Genomic DNA, 23,417 nt, shown 5'->3' on the forward strand with positions numbered 1-23,417 from the left:
AAACATCTGTCAAGCCTATTCCACCTCACCCTGCCCTAATCGCTGACTACATCTCTTTGCTGCCCTCTGAAGAAATCCCCTTCAAAAGTTCAGCACTTACTTTCATTTATCTTTTTCATGCCATTGAAACTGCTCGTGTCTGTGACCTGAACATTGCTGAATCCCAGGGTCAGTTTTTAGTCCTCATTTTACCTGACCTCTCAGGGGCACTCAGCAGAACTGACCATTGCTTCTTCCTCCAGGCACGTTCTCCTCCTGCTTTCCAGGAAGTCACGCCTTCCTATCTAACAGATGGTTCTTTCTCATGCCCTTTAGTTGGTCACTTCCTTCCTCCCATCCTCTTAATGTTAGATCTCAGCTCTTATTCTCTCATCTTCTCTAACTACACTCAAACCATTGGTTGTATCACAGTCTCCCCAAACTGTATTATCTGCATGCAGGTGATGGATGGATGGATGGGTAGATAGACAGATAGATAGATAGATAGATAGATAGATAGATAGATAGATAGATAGATCTCCAGCCTAGATCTCTCTAAAAATCTCCAGAATTGATTGAGCTTTATAAGCCTCCCCTTTGCATATTTAACAGCCATCCCAAATACAACATGCCCCAAACAGAACTAATCTTTCTCTCCAGACTTGTTCTACCTGTAGTCTGCCCCATAACAGATTATGTCAATTCCATTTTTCCAGTTGTTCAAGCCAAAAAAACTCTGAAGCCATTCAAGAATTACTCTTCTCTTTGTCTCAAGCCCCACCCAATAACCAATCTACCAGGAACTTTTCTTGGCTTTCTTTTTATAATAATGCTCAGAATCAAACCACTCATCCCCATGTCCTCTGCTGGCATACGGATCTGAGCCACCAAAATCTCTTGCTTGGAGGACTTCACTGGAACCCTAATTTGCCTTCCTGTTCCTGCCTGTGCCCTTCTACAGCCCATGCTCAATACAACAGCCAGAATGACCCCTTTTAGTCACTTGATGGGATTCATTTTACTCAAACTAAAAACCAAAGTATTTTTTTTCTTATATTGTAGGACTGGGGTTGAACCCAGAGCTGTTATATATGCTATGCTCACTGTGATTTCCTTTTCTTTGTTTAAAAAAAGTTTTCATGGTACTTTCCACCTAAAATCCTATATTATTTATTTATTTATTTGTTATGATTTCATAACACATAGAGTAGAATATAAGTTATTTGAGGCAAAGGCCATTGTCTGTTTGCACACCATTGAATTCCAGAAACCTAGAACAGTGCTTAACGTAGAGTAGGCACTCAGTAAATTATGTGTTCAATAAATAAGTGAGCAATAGGGAGCAGAATAAACATTTTGAAAGAAAATATGAGGGCTTGTAACTTCCTAGATAGTAAATTATGGAAATAAATATCAGTCAAGAATGTTACAAAGTACTTGACTAGACCTTTCTCCAAAGAAGATATACAAGCAGCTAATCACACATGAAAAGATGTTCAACATCATGAGCAATCAGAGAAATAAAAATCAATATCACACTGAAATCACTTCATATCCACAAGAATGCTTATAAGTTAAAAACGAATAACAAAAAGTGTTGGCAAAAATACAGAGAAACTATAATTTTCATACATTGCTGGTAATGGGATAAGTTGGTGCAGCCCCTTTGGTTAAAAAAAAAAAAAAACATTTGTCAGCTCTTTAGAAATGTAAACATGGAAGTACATACCATTTGTCCCAGTAATTCCATTCCTAGGTATATACTATCCAAAAGGATTGAAAACATTTATTCACACAAAACTATGAACTATAAACACTGCCCATGAATGCTCATAGTAGCATTATAAATAATATTCAAAATTGGCAGCAGCCCAAATGCCCATCAATTGTTGAACAGATAATCAAAATGTGGTTTTATCCATAAAATGGAATATTATTTAACCTTAAACAGGAATGAAGTATTGACACTTGCTACAATTTGAATGAACTTTGAAAAAGTTACGCTAAGTGAAAAAAGCCAGACACAAAAGGTGCATATTGTTGATTCCATTTATATAAAATGTACACTAGAGGAAAATCCACAGAAGTATAGAGTAGATTATTAGTTGTCAGGAGCTGAGAGGAGGGAGAAATAAGAAGTGATTGCTGAGGGTCACTGGGTTTCTTTTTAGAGTGATTAAAATGTTTTGAAATTAGTGTTGATGACTACCTGTGAATATAGTAAAAACAGTCGAATTTGTACTTTTAAAGGGTCAATTTATGGTATATGAATTATATTTCAGTTTTTAAAAGATCATAACAAGATTTTAAGCTGCTTCTCTATGTACAGGACCAGCAGCCTGGGTTGGGTTTACTAATACAGAGAACTGGATCTATCTTTAAGTTTCACGGAAGTCAATTACTAAGAAACATATCCTGGGAAAAATAGTTCTTACATGACAAAAGTAATGCAAAGTTAGAAACTTTTTCCTGGAAGTAAACTGTTGGAGGAAATTATAATGTAAATGCTAACTAATATCAGAGATTATTAGGGACTATTAGGTAATGTAATAGGTGCTGACTTGACTGTGGTTTTACAAGATACAGAAACATTCTTTGAAAGGATTCTTATTCCATTGACCAACTCTGAAGGATTAGAGCACAAAATCAAATTACAGTCAACTCCATAAGGGAATTTTTGCCAAAATAGTAGAGCCCAGACACACAGTTTCCAGATGATCTCACTTTACAGACAGAACTTAAGGAGCCAAAGAGACGTGGAGAGTTGCATTCCCTTACACTAACTTCCTCAGATACCAGATGTCTCAGCTGAGCATTTGGCAAATATTAGAAGGAAGTCCAAATCCTGAATTGTACTGTTGATTAAATAAATGTCCATATGTTTTTGATATAGGACATGCAGGTAGCAAAGTCAATATACTGTCAAGAGTATTTAGGGGGGTTGATTTATTCCTTTGTCTAAGCAGACAAAGAGTGAACTCTTCCATCCTGGAGTGAACTTTTGAAAAATCTTCAGATGAGAATAAAAAGTATTTCAAATTCATCAAAGAAAACCGAATCTTCTCATTTAGACAAACAATTGAGAGCCTACCATTTGCACTCTAAGACGTGGAAGGCATAACTTGTGTGTGGAAGGCATAACTTGTGTCTGAAAATCCTAAGCATAAGTCTTTTTTTAATGTTTTTATTATTGCTAAGTGCGGGTCTTTTAGTCAACTGCCTCTACTATGGAAGTATATCAATAGAATCCCTGCAATGTAATTTGATGTAGACCTGAATTCTTCATGAACTAGTTCTATAAAGTACAAACTCAAGAAGATAAATGGCTCACTTGGAGATAGAGAATGTTGGACAGACACTACACCACAATGATGTTCTTACACATGCTAAATGAATGAATGAGTGAATGAATTTTTACTATCAAGATAAAAGCTAGGCATGGCAGCAGACACCTGTAATCCCAGTAGCTCATGAGGCTAAGGCAGGAGGCAAGCATAAATAACTCAGTGAGACCCAGGTGTAAAACAAGGCGTAAGTAACTCAGTGAAACCCTGTCTCTAATAAAATACAAAATAGGGCTGAGGATGTGGCTCAGTGGCCAAGTGGCCTTGAGTTCAGTCCCCAGCGTCCTCCCCCCCTCCAAAGATAAGATTAGAGTAGAATGTTTCTCTTATATAATTTTAATAGGAATGCCATAAACTCTGCTATTTGCAGATAACAAAAAAGAAAACAAAAGATCTGGAAATTTTTTCTAACTTTTATGTTCACAGTTGTTTCCCTGTGTGTCTTCCCTATTACATTAAAAACTCTGTAGATGTTATTCACCTATGCATCCTCCAAAAAATGCCTAGCCTAGTACAGGGCCCATAAGCAGATCCTCAAAAAAACAAATGGGAGGATACTGAGTAGAATTAATTGGGGGTTGCATTATTTAACTTCAAGTTTTTGATACAGAATATGTTTGAAAGCATAAAGGTAGACCAGTGGCATGAGACTACACCCCAGAGACTAGAAAGTGAGTCATTCCCTCTCCTCCAGGTTGGCAGCTGAAGTGTGGGCCAAGCATGGCCAGATAACCCCCTTCTATCAAGGGTATTGCACATGGTTCAAGGTTACTTAAAATTCTTTTGTGCTATTAGTGGCAGAATTGTGAATCTGCAGCACAGCAGCTAGTCTCCAGAGACTGTTGTAAAGTGCAGCTTCCTAAGTCAACCATTTCCTTAGCAGGAATTTGGCCTCATCTTGTCCATTCTCTTCATTCCTGTCCCAGTCTAGCCCTTGTTAATGTATGAGCCACTCAAGTAAACTGAAGAGTAAACTTGAAAGCAATCAAATAGTACAATAGCTCTAGAGCTTATTTCCTGGGAAGAAGAGTTGACACTACTTCATTTACTTATTAATCCAAGCAAATGGTAAGTATGGTTTATCATCTACATTTCCATCTCATTTTCCTAGCCCTTCAGTGAAATAAACTTACCTAAAATGAAAATATCATGTCAATATAGATTTGAAATATCTAAGATATCTAATTTCAAAATTTCATTTTCCTGCTCTGTTAAGAAAATGGAGCAAAAGGAATAAGTGTTTTTTAAATCCAATATTTGTACAAGAGCAAAAGTGGAAACAACCCAAATATCTGAATGGATAAATAAATGTGGTATATCTATTCAATGAAATATTATTCAGTTATAAACAAGAATGAAATATTAATACACACTATAACAAAGATGCTTGAAAACATTATCCAGACAAAAGGATTACATATTGTATGCTTTCTTTATATTGAAATGGTCAGAACAGGTAGATCTGTAGAGACAGAAAGCAGATTAATAGTTATCTGGGCCTGGAATAGGGTGAAATTGGGAGTGATGTCTAATGGTTTTATCATTTCTTTGGAGTTGATGAAAACATTCTAGAACTAGATAGCTGTGGTGGGTGTACAACATTGTAAATATATTAAGTGTCACTGAGCTGAAAACTTTAAAGTGGCTAAAATGGGGAATTTCTTTTTTTTTTAAGGCTTGTAGCATGTATACTTTATTCTGTAATTTTATTTTTTATTATTTTTTAAATTTTTATTATTGGTTGTTCAAAACATTACAAAGCTCTTGACATATCATATTTCATACATTTGATTCAAGTGGGTTATGAACTCCCATTTTTACCCCGTATACAGATTGCAGAATCACATCGGTTACACATCCACTGTTTTGGGAATTTCATGTTATATGTATTTTACCACAATAAAAAAAATCCCATATAAAAAAATAAAAGAAATGCAGAGTAGAGTATATAAAACAGAATCCCTTGTATTTGCAATAGATGAGTTACATTTGGAGTAGCTTGATGAAAAGAATTTTCTAGTTGTAAAATCTTTGTAGTTCTGACTTTGCCTCAGAATTCTCAATAAGGTTACTATAGTTATGTAATCAAATTTGTACATTAAGAAATATCTTGGGTATTGGAGGAAATATCAAAATTAGCATGTTCAAAAGGCTTTTCATTTACCTCTAGTCACAATCATATCCCATTTCATGTAGACACAATCAGAAAGTTGTAAAAAATGGAGTTTAATTCAATAGATCTTGAAAAATTCAAGTTTCCCAGCCTGGCAAAATTTAAAGCTTTTTGTATTTGCATAGATTATCTACAGTTATTCAATTTTCTAATGATATGGGTCTTTGCAGTGGAGAAATGGAAACAAGATGCTGGGAGTTACATAATTCTTCAAGCTAGGATAACAAAATGTGCTGCTAGTTGCCATCTCATAATTGAATGGCTCATTGTTGTAAAAATGTTCCAAGTTTGCTCACTCATTCTAGATTTTTTTTTTTTTTTTTGGTACCAGCAATTGAACCCAAAGTGCTTCATCACTGAGCTGCATCCCCAGCCCTTTTTATTTTATATTTTGAGACAGAGACTCATTAAGTTGCATGGGGCCTCACTAAGTTGCTGAGTGACTTTGAACCTGTGATCCTCCAGCCTCAGCCTCCTGAATCTCTGGGATTACAGGTATGTGCCACCATGCCCCACTTATTCTAGAATTTTATAGGGCCTTTATCCTCTATTTTCTCCTTTCTATATTTCTCCAAAATCTCACATATTTTAGTAGTAAAAGAAATATATTACATGTATACATGTATGTGCATAAATGTATCTACATATACATACAGGCATAGATACATACACACACATTCACATATATTTTCTAAGACATCGCAAGTTATTGATTTTTTCTTCAATGGAACTGAAAAAGAAAACTTCACAAAATAGTAAGTCTCTAACTTTCAAATTATCTATTTCAGTGTATCAAATTGTCCTAGAATGTCTTTTCATTCTGCTAAAAAGAAGAAATGATGAATCACTTTATAATTTACATTTCCTATATTACTTAAAGTAAATAGAAATACCAGGAACTTCAAGTTCTGTTTCTCAACTTATTAAAAAATCTGTGTCGCTTAAAAAGGAATTTTCAATAACCTCTTGGGGGGAAATTGCAAGATTTTTTCCATCCCATTCCACAAAGGAAACCATCTTAATGCCTTTATAAATGACAAAAGTATTTCATTTCAGGAGTACTTAGAATACAATTACTTCATTTACTTTTAGAAGCTTCATCAAAATAAGTTCTCAGCCCACACTCTTCAGAGCAGGTGCCTGTAATTAAAGAAGGTCCTCTCACCTGATTCATTTCCCCGGCTTTGAGAGCTCTTTGAGAGCACTAACTCACTCTGCATCAGAAGAAAATATTACTGTCAAGTTCCACAAGACCCTCTGAGATATTCATCAGTGCTACAAACTACTGACCTTACCCTAAACCCATCTGCCTGCAGGCCAGCTGACTCAGGGTCTCCTGCCAGCCATCTGCACACACGTGGTGTTCCATTGCAGATCTGTGGACAGTCAGGAATGACGAGTTGACATTTTTAGAGAGGGTCACTGGTGGTGGGGGGGAAAGACAGGAAATGCTAATTAAAAACATTTCTTTTTATGGAATCAAGTGATAACTTTGTATGTCTTTGATTCAATTGCATACATTCATTCTTATTTATTTTGGTAAAGAACCATTTGTTAAGTATCCTCCAGGTGCACATGACTGATTTCAGTGTGATGAAAACTAAAAACTAATACATCAGAACTGAAGACTTTAATGAAATAGGGGGGCAGTTCTTGACTTTTCCTTCATGAGTTAGAAGATGTTCAGAGACATGGCCCAGCCCACTACCTTGAATTTGCCCACGGATTTGCATATTCATTATAAGAAGCTAATTGTAACTCTTTACACCATTTCCTTAGGAGAAAGCACATGAGATTGCAAATGTGTGAAGGTGATGCTAATTGAGGACTAACATGTATGCAGTAATTCCTGTATTGTAAAAGAGCAGCCTCTGTGCTTAATGAGCCACAGAGCATTTTGTGACACTGTGCAATTGATCACAACACACATGAGAATTGTGATTGAACCAAATCACAAATGAGAGCCAGGTAAATGGAAGGAGAGATGGATGTGGAATGAAGGAATTAATCAGATAACTCAAGATTATGAAATGCCACATTGGTGGTACTGATAGGAAATGCCTTTAATCCTAGCTAGTAAGGAACTAGATGCAAGTCCCATTCAGATGTGGAGCAAGAACACAGAGCAGATGGAGAGACCACTATAATACCCTGTTCTGAGATGTATAAATTTATCATTATTAAGTATAAATCATGCAAGAATGAGAGACTATCATTATTAAAGCTGAGTGAAAATAAAAGCTTTAAAAAAATCTCTTCTAGGAAGTATATAGTTACAAAAATTTGAACCCCAAAGTTTTCACATGCAATATAGACATTTCAAATAGGAGTAATTTGGACAGAAACTTTCCGTGACTTGGAAATAACATCCATGCATCACCACTGTCAGCTTTTATAAGTAAAACAAAATAGATGAACTTGGTAAGTAAAACCCATGAAGTAATTTAGGATTCATTTAGCTGAAATGGTTGACAGCCACAAGAGTGTCCAACAGCTGGCCAAAACAAGCAGCTTACCACAGTCCCATTCATCTGAACTGTCCGAGCAGTCTGCTCCTCCGTCACACCACAGGTCACGGGACACGCACTCATGGTTGGCACATTCCAGTTCATCATCTTGGCAAAATGCTGGTGGGGGGTCGGGGAGACAAGATGTGAGAAGACTGAAACATTTTGGAAATAAATGTGACTGTCACTAACACGCACATACTCATTTGCCAGGAGGAACGTGGCAGGAAAAGAATATGTGCTCACTGGAGCCTTCCAACAGGTACTGAGGCAGAATAACAGAACTTGTGGAATCTCAGGGAATAGGTGTGAACTCATCCAAATAGCAATTCAGCAGAATCACTGTCTCCAAGTACCTAGATTCTCTAGTTGTAAGAATCAGACTGGGGGGTGGGGGGGAAGGTACCTGTAGCAACAGAAAGACCAAGGATTAAAGAACAGAGCAAGAGAGATGAGCAGACTAAACCCACCACAGGAAGGAAACAAGCTCTATTCACATAAATGGACATGTTTGTTTTTCTTAAAAAAAAAAACCTACTATTAAATTACTCTCTCAGTCACACATAATTTTGGGGGGGAGGGGTTAATATTATAATAAATCACCTCGGTTTCCTACTTAGCATCCATTTCCTTTCTTCTTTTTCTAAGGAAACCTGATTTTATTCAGGGCTCCACATCCATCATCCCCAGCTGATGGATCCTGATTAGTTTAAGGTGGGCATGGCATTTTTCTGAATTCAATTTTTGTTTTCTAAGTACAACTAATACTCCAAATATGATCCCAAACAAAGGCCTTGGCTTACGGTTTTGTGGGTTATGCTTCGCAAGACAGCTTCTGCCCAAACCCTGCTGACTGGGCTTCGTGCCCCAGACTGGGACAGAGATAGCCTGAGGAAACAACATCTTCTTCTGATTAGTTCCCCTGCTTGGAGCTCCTTTTTGGAATTCGGCTGTTTGCAGAACAAGTCTTTTCTCATCTACACAAAGGTGCCCAACTGTTAGCGGTGACCCTGACCAAAGTTGACCTGAGTGAATCCTTTAGTGATATTCCAGAGATAAGAGCAAAATTCTATTTCCTTCCTACTGAATATGACCAAGGGAGTTGGGCACCCCAGGCTTTTGTGGCTGTTCACTAGCCATCCTGAGAATCACAAAGTGCTGAACTCCCACACAGGGTCTCAAGAATTTACCCTACACTTCACTTTTACATGATAAGAAGACATATTTAATACATATGATAATAAAAGATTATAAATATTTTCATTGTCCGTGTGAATTGGGCTTTCTGTAACTTGTTAGTAAAATATCTTAAGAGATATTTTTTCTGGTTCTGAAAGTGATGTTTATTCATTCAGATACTAAAACAGAAATTTTAAAACACAAAAATTTAATAACCTCTCCACTCAGGGATTATACTTGTCAATTTTCATGACCTTCTAATCATTTCCTATATGTCAGCATATGTTCTTTCAAAATTCAGGGCAACAATTCACATAATATTGAAGCTTTTGTTTCATTCAACTACTATAAATATCCTCTAAAGGCCTTTTTGTGGATGGTTTGGTTCACAGCCTGTTGCACTAGAAGGAAATGATGGAACAATTAAGAGGTGAAGTCTAGTGGAACATCTTCTAGTTACTGGGAGTATGCCCATGAAAAATACATTAGGATCCCAATTCCTTTCTTTTCCTCTCTTTTCACACCATCATGAGCCAAACAGATCTTCCTTGCTCATGCTATCTGACATGAAATGCTGCCTCACCACAGGTCCAAGAAACAATGAGTCTACCCAATCATGGACTGTAGTAACCTCCAAAACTCTGGGCCCAAATAAACCTTTCTTCTTTTTAAGTTGATTATATCACATATTTTGTGACAGTAACGGAAAGCTTACCAATGCACATCAACTAAAGTTAGTGAAATGAACCCAGGAGAAACTATTCCTCTCTAATTTGATTTTAATGTTTGTCCATTATTTCATTACAGGTTTTTATTTTATATCACCTATTTTTAGATATTTCAGTGGTTATTAATTTTTCCATAATTTTACAAATAATGTTAGAATAATAACATGTGTCTACATTTTACATGTTTGATTTCCTCTTGGCATGTATGATTTAAATAAGCTAAAAGATTTTGATACATTTCTCCAAATTTCTAATTTGTATTCAAAGTAAAATGACTTGTGTTTACAATAAAAACATTGTGTTGACAAATTCCTGTTAGCACCTACAGCAGTTTTTTTCATCCATGTCATCAGGGCAGTCTGGAAAACCATCGCAGACCACTGTGTGTTTCAAACACTGTTTATTGGATGGACATTCCCAAAGATCTCTCTCTTTACAACCTGGAGACAGAAGAAAAGGTTAGTTGCAATAGATGTACAGTTGAAAATGAGGATGAATTTGATCAAGCAATGTAGAAAAATTAAAAACACAATCATATTTTCTTTCTTCTTAAAAAGTTTTGACACCTATGCATACCATGAAAATCATAATTTTGAGAGTAGAAGCACCCAATAGTCCTTATCCTGCACCATAAAGCTCTCCTAACAGAAGAACAAAATCAACATATGGGAAACAAGGAAAAAAATGAAAAAGCAACTACTAATTCACATTCACATGTAGCTGCTCCTTTTGCTTTCTGAATCAATTTGCCAACACATAAGACTTCTCTACAAAAAAAAAAAAAAAATGACGAGTTGTGCTTTAAAGCAAGTATGCCAAAGCCTAGAGATACAAATGCATGTGATCTTAAAATGTAATTTCACTTTACAATTTGAGAGGATATCTGTAAATTTAGCAAAACACTTTCTCCCCATGCTAAATATCTACAAAACTAGTTTTAAGAGCCAGGTGCAAAAGGAAATACTTTACGGAAGTCAGAGATCTAAGGTTGGAAACTTTATCAATCAATATGAGAAATGAACATGATTGGACAAGATCAAAGCTCTACGTCTCAAACTTGAGCTGCAATTTGCATATGCAATAAAAAGCATTTATGATGGACTTCCTAAATGCCATTTGACTCAAATGAAGTGCATTTCATGTTTGCTGAAACATGCCAAGTGTCTAATGTGTTTGTCACTCCAGTCAGATTCATGGTCCTCACCTGGTTGTGAGGGGCATGAAGGAAGAGATAGCACAGCACTTAGCTTTTAAGCACCCTTCATGCTCCTACCTGAATAGCAGCTAGCATGTGTTAGGCCCTCAACACATTTGTAAGTGGAATTTATGTAGTGAACACCAAGACTGTAGCTCCCAGGAAATTATAATTTATTTAAAGGTGAGTGGAATACAAAGTAGTGATCAAATAAGGAATCTCTTCCAAAATGTTATTGTCATCTGACTTTGTACAAATAAATGGGGAAAAATTGTAGATGATTGATTTGGGTTTCTTTGATGATTCAAAAAAAATCTGTTTTTTTTTTTTTTTTTAAATTCAATTCTTACCATAACACCACCATAGATTAGGAGCTAGAGAAGTGCTAAAGAAATGCAAAGTAAAATTAATTTCTAGCACATTGAATATTTTATAATTGAATTAAATAAGTATTGTTTCAAGGGGAAAATTTAATAATGTTGTTAGAATTTGGGAGAAAGCTGTAAATTCATGAAGAGTTAAACATCATATTACTCAGGAAAGCTTTAGCATTTAACTGCCTTCAATACTCCAATGGGTAGAATGAATCAGAAAAAAATGTGAATTTGATATGCAACCCTGCTTCCCAGTTTCTCTGGGGCTGGTGTCTGCATTACCAAGTGGTATGCCGATGCACACCTTAAAACAAACAGAAAAGGGGAACTGAATGACTTGCTAATAGTCCTCTTTTGGGTCTCTGTCAATCCAATTTCCTTATTAATTGTAAGAGGTTTATCCTCCCAACCTGCTACAAGTCCATGTAAGGGCATGCATATGTCCCAAAGGGGCACATAAAATATCTACTGTAAGTTGCTTTGAAATATTAACTGAGAATTTTCTCTTAAATTGGTACATTTACAACAATTAATTTAACACCACTGTGTTAATTTCTTACCTATCTTAATTTTTTTCTTGACTAGCTCTCCATAGTATTTTGAATATTTAATAGAGATCAGTCTATTTTAGAATTTTGGTATACCTTTAATTATTTGATTAAAGTATTGATGAAAACTTACTATTAGCTAAAAACCTGATAGTTTAGGGTCAATTAAACCTATCCTATACTATAGTACTTTTTTGTACAACATATTCCAGAATGCAGACTTTTTAATGCAAAAAAAAAAACAGCTTTTGCATTTCTCAAATATTTAATTTCCCTGCTGAAAATGTGGGTCTAGCCACTCCAGTAGAATACCATGCAATCTCTGTGAACTATCTAAGATAACCCATTTTGAAGTGCATCTCAGCATAGGATAACTCATCAAAGTCATTTTAAGCAAACAAATTTAATGCATTCTCAATAAATGCATATAAATGATATTCAAATAATTTTGATTTATTTTTTAAAGAAAGACACAACAAGGAAACACAGTAAATTATCAAAATACTATATGTTCCTCCATAGTAAAAATCAGCCCTGGCTGTTGCATTGTCATTCTGACAGCTGTAATTTTCTAGAAGATATACTTGTCCATATTTATGGTAGCCGTTAGGATTTCTATTGACTGTTCGTGACATTTGGTGAAACAAGAAAGTCTGAAGAAATTTCATTTAGGGAAGCAAGGCAATATTTCATACCTCAAAGGCCAGAAGAATGAAATGATCTCAAAAGATGTATTGGGCTTATGTGCTTTCGATGAAAAAAGTGTCAATTTTATTCTGGGCCATGACAAGCTAAATAATCATAACACAACCAGTCTTTGGATAGCCCTTCAATCATTTGCTTTACTCCAGAATACTGTTTACTAAAAGTACTGCCTGCTTTCTATTCCCTGGCACATTCTGAGCTTATAAGTACCAAAGTTTACAGGGAAATAAAATAAGAATTAGCTCCACTCAAATTACCATTGGCATTTCTCACCTTTCCATTGGTGTTTTTGGAGCTCAATGGTAGAAACAACAAGAAAAGTTTTATCCTTTGCTGACAGAGACAAAGTAAGAGAGGGCATGGAAATGAACCCCTATTAAATTTGAACATTGGAGATTCAACTCTGTCTTCATGCGTCTAGATGCAACTTAGGAAATACACACAAAAATACTATTATTTTGGCAGAAAACTATATAATCTCTTCTTTATAATTTAATTACAAAATGATTCCTTATATCTGTGAACGGTTTCTTCTTTTACTAAGTATTTGCACATATACCATTAAGGTTATAAATAGAAGTGCAATTTAGAGAAAATCAAGAGGTAACAGGAAAAACACATCAATCTATGCTCTGCTGTTTGATAATAAAAGAAGCAGACACATTAGCATTTGATCCTAGTCATGATTCAATGCTGTACGTGAAAGTTATTTTCTTCAACGCAGCCCTTTCCTAAGCTCACATACATACCACAGTTTTCTTCATCGCTGTCATCATCACAATCAGCCTGGCCATCACATCTTCTGGAAGCCAGAACACATCTTCCTGAGTGGCATTTAAAGTGACTCGGTGAACATTCTGTTAAAAACAATATTACTCTCAACGAACAGAAACTCCAAAAACTTCAGCTAAATGATCTATTTACATGTGGCGTGTCACTGAGCAGCCATTACTGAAGACAGGAAAGCCCTCCAAAAGCTAAAACGTCTGAGGTTTACTAGGTTCTCTTCTGTTTGGTAATCAGCATCTTTCTCCTTCATTCTTATTGTCATCTTTTAGGATCAGCAACTTAGTGTCCATGCTTTCCAGTGATGAATTATCTTTTTAAATGCACCACCTAACAGTGGCCAGAGCCCAAAGTACTACGTGACATCAGTGCTCATGATCACTCAGCTGCCTTCACTGTGTCAAAATCACCTCCACATCCCAATATTTCCCCATGGTGGACAGGTTCTCAATAACACTTCTCCATTTAGTGATCCTATATTGCCAAGGCCCCTAAATGCTTTGAGCATGAAGGAACCAAGGCTTCATGTTCACCTTTCCTGCCAGGACTCCAGCTCAGAAGTAGTAACCATATACAATCAGCTCTGCAAGTGAAGTATGGTTAAAAGGGCCAACAGCTGAAAATTTGAACTCATCTCTGAGTTTATATTTATTTCTTAAAGTGATTTATTTTTAAAATGATGACAATGTCTAACAGATATGCACCAAAGTCAACAATGAAATCAAGTCCTGTGCACTTGAATCGCTACTAAATATAAAAGCAACAACACCACCCCCCTCAAAACAGAAAGACTTCAAAAGGTAGCTGATGTGTGCATTCCTGGTAGACGCCCCACTGTAACTAATTTAAAAATTAACCTTCCACATCCTCATCAGGCATTAGGCAGGTTTGATTGTCTGAGTTTTCCTCTGGAAATTGATTGCAATCTGTGTCTTCAGGCCACTGTAAGCCCACGATCCCAAGAACAGACTCACAGCGTTCTTTGGAGTGTTCACACAGTACTCTAAAACAGCAAGAAAGTCAGAATGTCAGAGGCAGATGGGACAGATGTTAGGAATGTATGAAGGGTTGTAATTCTACCAAGTGAGAGTCTGGGTCTATATGTATGGAGTAATGTATGCAAATATAGAGACATGCACATACATAGAGGTATTTAGGAAACTAAAGTGAGAAATAGCTCTACAAATAGAATGTGTTCCAGCAACATACTTTCACCAAGAGAAATTTCATTTTAAAAAGAGAAACAAGGATTTTTCCCAGATGCAGACTTTCTTCTCTAGTTGGCCTTTCCCATTCTCTCTTTTGTCTTTCAAGAAGACAAGTTCTCCACTCCTTTACACCAAGCAGGTGAGTCCACTTTGGGTAGTCTGCTGCCAAGAGTCTACACAACATTCCCATCCTCTGAGGTCTCTCCCTCCAATGACCAGCTAGGGAGACACCTCATGGGCCACTCTGGCTTACCTAAGGCATTGCCTCCCTTATTTCAGTTTCAACAATTTGTTGAAAAACTTGGTAGCTGTCCCAAACTTATCTATGTTGAAATCAAGTTGGTTAAAATGAAACTCTGTGTGTGTGTGTGTGTGTGTGTGTGTGTGTGTGCGCGCGCGCGCGCGCGCGGAGGGGGGGGGCAGGGGGGGTAACTGGGTATTGTATTCAGGGGCACTCAACCACTGGGCCACATCCCAGCCCTATTCTGTATCTTACTTACAGACAGAGTCTTACTGAGTTGCTTAGCACCTTGCTTTTGCTGAGGCTGGCTTTGAATTTGTAATCCTCCTGCCTCAGCCTTCTGAGCTTCTGTGATTACAGGCGCGCCCCACCATGCCCAGTGAAAAAGTTACACTAAGAATGTGCATAAGCCAGGCACAGTGGTGCATGCCTATAATCCCAGCTACTCAGGAGGCACTGTGCTGGGTGCTTTTGTGTATGTTATCTCATTTATGCCTGGGATATATTTAACTTTAGGTTTCAGCATGTCTCAAAGGAGGTTTCCTTACCTTCTGGGGATATGGTGGGTGGGAGGTGTTTTTGCTTCCTTACTCAAAAATTAATTACATAGTTAGAAAAAAGTAGGCATAACCAGAAAGACACTAGGCAGATTTATTTTTTTTTAAATACATTCTTACTTCTCAAGAAAATCAAACTTTAAACTACAGGTTGAGCATCCCTAAATCAGAAGTCTAAAATCTGAAATGCTCCAAAATCCCAATTGGAACATTTCAGATTCTGGATTTTCAGATTTTAGGGATGTTCAACCAATAAAGTTTATGCAAATATTCTGATCTCAAGCATTTTGGACAAAGGATGTCCAATCTGTATAACTAATCTCAACCAGTTTCTCCTTTTTTTTAGATGAATCAGGACATATCTTACAGAAAGATCAATTCCAGTATCTTGTCAGAAACTGCTGGGCAAAGTTTAGCAATCAAATGAGGAAGATTCACAGAAACTCTATCTAGGTGTAAGTCCACACAAGCAAAGCATAACTTAGTTTGGCTTCAGAATTCGGGATAAGAATGAAGCCACAGCATTCTAATATTTGGTTTGCAAAAATGAGAAGTTCAATAGTGTTCAATAACTGTCTGTTGGACTAAATAGTTCTATTTCAGATTTACAACAAATGTATATATCTCAATTGCTGCTGTTAGTTTAAGTTAACCATAGGATTCCTAACTTATACAGAAAACTGCATAGTCCCTGACTCTACCACTTCATTTTTTTTTCTAAAAAATGGAAATCACAGAGTATGCAGCACCACAACACCAGAGAGTGCTGTTTTCATCATAACCTGCATGGTGCTCAGTCATAGGCAGCAATCCTCACATTTCACACCTCACTCAAAAGACTACTGTGAACAAGAGACAGAATAATGACCCTCAAGTATCTAGCATACTGTCATGACTATAATGTTCAATATTTTTTAGACAAATGACTTAAAAGATAAATGTTAATATTAATAAACAGTCTTGGCAACATCAACTAAGTATTGCTCATGAACTTCTTAGCATATTCTCTTGTCATAATATTTAAACTTTTATAAACAAATATCAAAATATAAAATTTATGCTTCTAGCCACTGAAGATGAAAGATATATGAGTAAAATCTAAGAAACAGAATAAAAACATCCAGAAGAAGTTCACCAAAATGTTAACTGAATAATTCCTCAGAACCAGTCTCATCTTAGTCATTGTAATTTGAAATTCAAACCCTGAAATTATAAAATTATATATGGAGGTAATTTATATTCATAGCAAAGAATCTTACATTTAGAAAAAATTTTATGTACATATTAAAAAATCAAAGACTATGTGAGGTACTATTAAAAATAATTATTCACTATCACCATTGACCTTACTTAGCAAAAGTAGAATGAGATTTACAAAAATGGCTTTTCAATATAAAGTTGTTATCTATTCTATTGGTGAAACTTGAAAAGACAATTTGACGGAAATTTTCAGAATTATTTTTGCACAAGCTGATATTTTTACACTCCTCATTTTGTATGATTTAACAAGTACCCCAAGTCATTTTGTAATTTTATTGTTTCCTGTTCTGACTCCATAGATGGCCTTATTTTGTCATCCATTTGGTATTTAGTATTTAATTTATGGTTTTCCCATCTGTCTACTATATTGATATTATTGCTTTTTCTTGAAGTTCTAAGTGACTTCTGATCCTAACATATGGTTTGTGTAGTTACCACTCATGTTTTGGCAAGCACATCTGCATAGTCACCCTTAATGGGAAACAGCACTGACTGTGATAGTCATCTTGTATGGGCACATTCTTGTACTACAATCTCTAACCCATGGCATGGAGGACGAACAACACCTTCACTAAGCAACTGTGCTCCTGTGCTATCATCATAGCTATCTCATCACAGGGCTCACAACCCATCAGAGGACTTTCTGTTTATGCATTTTCATTTAATCTCACAACAACCCAACCCATTACCTTAGTATTTTACCAGGTAAAGGAACTGAGGCAGAGAGCCTGAAGAATTTGCCTTAAGGCTCCACTCCAGCTAGGGATCTAGAACTTGAATGCAAACAGTGCACTCCAGAGCAATACTTCTGATCTCTAGGTTATCACTCATGCACAAAGTTCAAGCCACACTCTCAGTTTCTGTCTCTTACTTTACTTCATTCAGAGAAGCAGAAAAATGTCAGTGATGTCCATCCCCATCCAAGCTGTGAGGCTGGTGTTCTGTCTCCCTGTGTAATATCTCTCACTTTAGAGTGTTATCAGAATGCAGTATTTTAAACACATCAATGTTAGCAGAGAAAAGAGACACACATGCCTCCTTTCTCTGCTAACTACAGTTTTTAAAAATGCTTCTTGACCCATTCCAATGAAATGTGTGTGATTTTTTTCATTCAAGCGCATGACCTATCATCAAAGGCAGTGCACAACCTCCTCACTTCCCTGACTTCTCTAGAGTCATGGATTCTTACTCACATACTCATTTTACCATTCCTACTACTTTACTTTTTAAATATATCATTTGTTAAATCCAGAGACCTTTATCGATATTTATTTTGTCTGAACTTGATGACATCTTCTTTCTGTTAGATCTTCTGGAAATAAAATTAAGATGCTTATTGAAGACCCCATCATATTACCTGCAGGGGGGGATGCGCTGGCCTGTGTTCACATCACACTTTGGTACCAAAATGGTACAAGCAAAGAACATGAGGTATTTGTAACAGTTCGTTTGAACCAGTGCTGGAAAGAGCGAGGACTCCCAGCTGATGGATGCTTCCTTTTGAGTCTGGTGGCCAAGATAATTTGGATAATTTGTATGGTTGTAGGGCAAATTCATGCAGAGTTCCAGGGTAATGGGTTCACACTGACCTAACAAAAAAACACACATACAAATAGTAGTTTTTAGATTTTACTTGTAAAAGCAACTCCTTTAAACTTAACAAATTTAAAGTCTATTTTACTCTTTCTTTAGAGTAGCAAAGATAAGAATGCAAGTAGTATATGACATTTTTTTCTGCAGATATCAAAAAATAAATAAGTCAGTTAATGAAGCACCATGGTGAACCAAGGAGGGTTTCTGCCTTTGTAGCTAGGACAGAGCCAGGCACGTACGTATTAGAAAGTATCTCATTTTTCTCCTTGATTTGACTCATCTGAATATGACTCTATGATTCTTTTTGTTCACTCCAGTTCACCTTCTGATTTATTTTTCATTTCTTCTAAAATAGAACGGTCCCCATTTTCTTCACAGTCATTAAAAAAAAAAAACTATGAGTTTGATTAAATAGGCAATTAAGACAACTTCTGTCTGCGTACTTTATTGTTGATCATCAAATGTAAATAAAAGGCTACAACTTTTCAGGGCAAGAGGAGGCTGAGATGTGTTGGATTCTTCTTGCCAACCAGAAAAAAAAAATCCAACACTTTAGCTTAGAACCCCAGGTTATTTCACTCTTCAGCTGCAGCCTAGTTTTCCAGCCTATGGAAACAGATCTCTATTGCACCACCAACAGATCTCTGCTGCAGTGAACTCTGTTCCCCTGTGACACTGGTATTTTAAGATTTGTATGTGTATGCACATACTGTTTGTTCCATTCCTTCCTTGACATACTGCAATCATCCCCTCAGATGGGGTCATGCTTCTAGCTACCATGTGCATATGGCATTTGCTGTCTGGAATGATCCTCTTCCATCCTCCCCTCCTTGGCTTGGAAAACACAAAACAAACACCTCTTCCAAGCCTTCCTGGCCAACCACTCCTCCTCTCCTACTCCCAGAATGAGTCTCTTCTGAGTGCCACAGCATCTTAGGCATGTTCCTGTCAAACAGCATTGCACTCTGCTTTACTCTGTATTTAACTTCCTCTCCCATGCAATTCTGAGATATTTGAGAAATAAGACTTTATCTTTTGATCTCAGAGACAGTGTCTAGTACAGTATAAGAAAGGAGGATAGACAACAGGAGGTAAAAGGTGTCAGGAACTATTTGAGGTACTATAAATACAAAAATAATGATAAATAATGTCCTGAACATTTAGGAATTCCACAAACTTCGTAGGAAAAAGGACACATGTGCTGGTAGCTGCAGAGTGATGTGTACAGGCTACGATAGTTTGTCATAGACTGAATGCTTGTGTCTCCCTCGTGTCTAAATTCACATGTTGAAAGCCTAACCCTCCATGTAACAGTATTAGGGGGGCCTTGGGGGAGGCAATTGGGTTTAAATGATGTCTGAATGAAGGTAGAACACCATGATGGGATTAGTGTTCTCATAAGAAGAGGAAGAAACTAGAACTGTTGCTCTCTATCAAGTGAGGATATAAGCAAGAAGGCTGCCATCTGCAAACCAGGAAGCAGGCCCTCACCGGAGACCAGATCTGCCAGTATCTTGATCTTGGACTTTCAGCCTCCAGAACTATAAGACACGAATGTTTGTTGTTCACACCACCTGGCCTCTGGTATTTTGTCATGACAGCCTAAGCTTACTAAGACAGTGGTTATGAAAAAACAATGAGCCCAAAGGGATTCAAAGAGCAAGAGTAACTCAAGAAGCTTTCAAGGATAAATGGTTTGGGGCAGGTTTGAGGGAATGCAGTAGAGAGGTTTCCTGTCCCCTCAGTGTTCACAGCAAAGGTGCCACATTTTCCAAGGCAAGAGAGGTAATCAAGGGAGTGTCTTTGTAAAATTAGCCCTGGCAGGCTGAAGACTTCATGTCTTATTAAGAGTAATTATTCAAATTGAATTTAATTATTCAACTAAAAAGTGGTATGCATGCAAATAGATTAGCAAGAGGGACTGAGGTGAAATGCCAAAACAGCTCCAGGATGATTTTTTAATTTAAAGAATCAAGGGTTCCACTGATATTATTTTTATAAGGATCATGACATGGGTCAGATTGAAAACACTGGGGACAAAGTACAACAGTTTTCTGAGAAAGATACAACACCGTGAAGCTGGCATCACCTTGAAGAGGAGTATAGAGTGGAAAGAGGAGGAGAGCAAGGGACTGTGGGGCTGATTCCTAGTAACCCTTTTTTTGATTGGTGAAGGCATTATGGACTCAACATCTGTGTGTCCCCCAAAGCACATGTGTTGAAATCTTAATTCCCAATATGATGGCATTAGGAGGTGGGTCAGAGCCTCCATGAACAGAAGAAGTATCCCTATGAAAGGGACCCCAGAGTCTCTTGTCCTCTTTCTCCAACATGCGGACATGGTGAGAGGTTATCATCTGCAACCCAGAAGAGAGGCCTCACTAGAATCTGACCTCGTCTCAGACTTCAGCCTCCAGGACTGTGAGGTATAAATGTTTGTTGCCTATAGTCTATGGAAATTCGTTGTATCAATCCAAGCTAAGAAAGGGGGTAACATGTAAGTATTTCATTTTCAGATTTAAAAAAAAAAAACACTTGTTCCTTGTAACAATAAAAACATTCAAAATGCATTAAAAAAAGTCAATCATCACCTCCCCCACTCTCCTTCTTCTTCACCAATCCTCAAAGCCAATAGGCAGTTTGGGTCCTTGCATGCCCTTCTCATACACACATGCATACACATACACTCAGACAATTACAGACTTTAAGATCTGGGAGTTACTTTCACCAAAGTAGGACCATACTGTTCCTATAATTCAGCCTGCCTTTATTGTCTCCTTGTTTATCACTACCATTTCACAAGTCAGAAGCTGCAGCCCTCATTACTTTTTTCTTTAATATACCTATAATTTGACAAAAATAAGAACATTCACACAGATTTCTGATGCAGCTTCTCTTTTTCCTTCTTGAACACGTCTTTTCCTCCTCAACTGCCTCATCAAGGTTTAAATGTTTAATCAGTGTATTCATTTACATGATTAATAGAACATATCACATGGATTTTTTCTCTCTTTTGATAACATGGAGAATGCATCACTTTTGATTTGGGATAAGATGTAACTTTTAATTGTTTTCAGGGAGATAAAAGGATCAAGTAATGATAATATATTATACCAGAGATGTTTATTGGGTGTGGTAAGGTTGATTGGATCTTGTGTTTTATCCTTTCATGAAGCATTCTTTACAGATGGCTAAGCAAGTTAAACTCTCAAGATACCTATCAACCCCAGAATCTGTGATTTATGGTATCCATAAACTTTTGCATTGGAAGCATTAGACTCACTCACGAGCCTGATTTGAAGTAGCCACTAGAGGGCGATCACATCACAAATGCCTGAATGTTTAAAGAACTGTTTACAATGCATGTTAAAAGAAGTGCCTAGTACAGTGACCTGAACATAGTTCAGGTTTGATAAATATCTATTGAAAGATAAATAAATCTGATGGAGTCTTGGTGGAGTCCTAATTATATTTCACCTTGCAAATTTTTAAACAAGATTTGTTAAATTTAACATAATGATGAAATTGTTAACTATCCAGTTAAATTTTTGTCATGATTCTGAAGTTGCTGGAAATCATGTATTAAATGATGATCTTCTATGTAAAAATATGCCACTTTTCAACAACCAGATGCATACATAATATTAAAGATTCATCTTTGCCTCAAACTCTAAACCTCTCTTTATGATTGTTATTTCTAGTGATCTGATGAGTTATTATAAGGTGAGCATCCTTATAACAATCACCTAGATCAAGAAATCAAAATTTGACAGATATCCAGAAACACCTTCCACATACTCCATCTTATCTCAACCTCCTTTCTCTTCAAGGTAGCTAATGAGTTTCCCGGTATTAACCTCCTTGTTCTTCTTTACAGTATTATTACATAAGTGTGCACCACTCCCAGGTACTGTAGTTTAGTCTTGCCTAATTTTATTAACTTGTCTTATCTTTTAAGTGTCTTAAAATTTCTCAAAATCTCTTTGATTTTCTTTATAATTTCACAACTTAAATATGCAGGGATTTGACCTATGGAGAGAGTATCAGAGTTTGGATTTGTTCGAGCACATGTTCCTGATGAGGTTAAATGTGTTCCCATGTCTTGATTTCCTGAACACTGGCAAAGAAATCCAGAGGATTCACCAGGTTTCATTCCTTTGGCAAGAATATATTTGGCTGTGGTGTTCTTTCAGGGAAAGCCACATCATACCTGATTTTCCTCTCTTTGTGATATGAGCAGCCACAGATGCTCCACACCTTGACCCACTAACTCACAATGTTGCCAAATGATAGTACTCTAATTCAGTTATTTATTTTTCGCTTATGAGTTGGGAATGCTTTTATAAAGAGGTATTCTTCCTTTCTACTCTTTGCTCCCAAGGACTGAGTTCTAAGCCATTATGGTGTTGGGCTTCTTTGCTACACCCCTGAGCTATTTGTTCCATCTAAATGGAGTTTTAAAAGAGGGCATGGAATTATAGGTTGGTAGAAAGTTATTCAAAGCAAAACTGTTCAATTCTTCCTCTGCCTCCACATTAAATAAGAGCCTCACAACTTGAAGGGAAAAAAATGCACAAGTGAACACATGGAAGTAAAGATGGATAAAGCAAGTGGACACATATCTTTTTTTTTTTTTTAATGTGGTACTGAGGATGGAACCCAGGGCATCGAGCATGTTAGGCAAGCACCCTACCTCTGAGGAAGAGCATGAGAAGAAGATTATCACTAAAAAGGGAAGAGAGGTGAGACAGAAAGAGAGAGAGGGAGAAGGGAATTGCACGGAAGATGGAAGGAGACCCTCATAGTTATACAGAATACATGTATGATGACGTGAGGAAAAAGAAAAAAAAAGAAGTGTGTCACATTAGATTGGGTAGAGAGAAGTGATGGGAGGGGGGAAGGGGGGAATGGAAGGACAACAGAATAAAATAGACATTATTATTGCCGTATGTATATATGTGACTGCATGATCAATGTGATTCTGCAACCTGTACACTCAGAAAAATGAGAAATTATACCCCACCTGATTCAAATGTATGA

The 23,417-nt window shown here is 36.8% G+C and overlaps 1 protein-coding gene across 1 annotated transcript in view; it reads right to left on the reverse strand.

The window, feature by feature from the left end:
* CORIN (corin, serine peptidase) overlaps nt 1-23,417 on the reverse strand; it is a gene marked incomplete at its 3' end in the record, with an annotated part of 279,389 nt that overhangs the window by 31,069 nt on the left and 224,903 nt on the right. The window contains 6 exon segments of the mRNA XM_081304554.1: nt 6,792-6,918; nt 8,013-8,123; nt 10,237-10,350; nt 13,482-13,589; nt 14,376-14,521; nt 18,142-18,373. Coding sequence (XP_081160680.1) covers nt 6,792-6,918; nt 8,013-8,123; nt 10,237-10,350; nt 13,482-13,589; nt 14,376-14,521; nt 18,142-18,373 — 838 coding nt within the window.

Source organism: Spermophilus citellus (genome assembly GCF_964194105.1).
Source record: "Spermophilus citellus genome assembly, chromosome: 8".
In the NCBI taxonomy this organism is placed as follows: domain Eukaryota; kingdom Metazoa; phylum Chordata; class Mammalia; order Rodentia; family Sciuridae; genus Spermophilus; species Spermophilus citellus.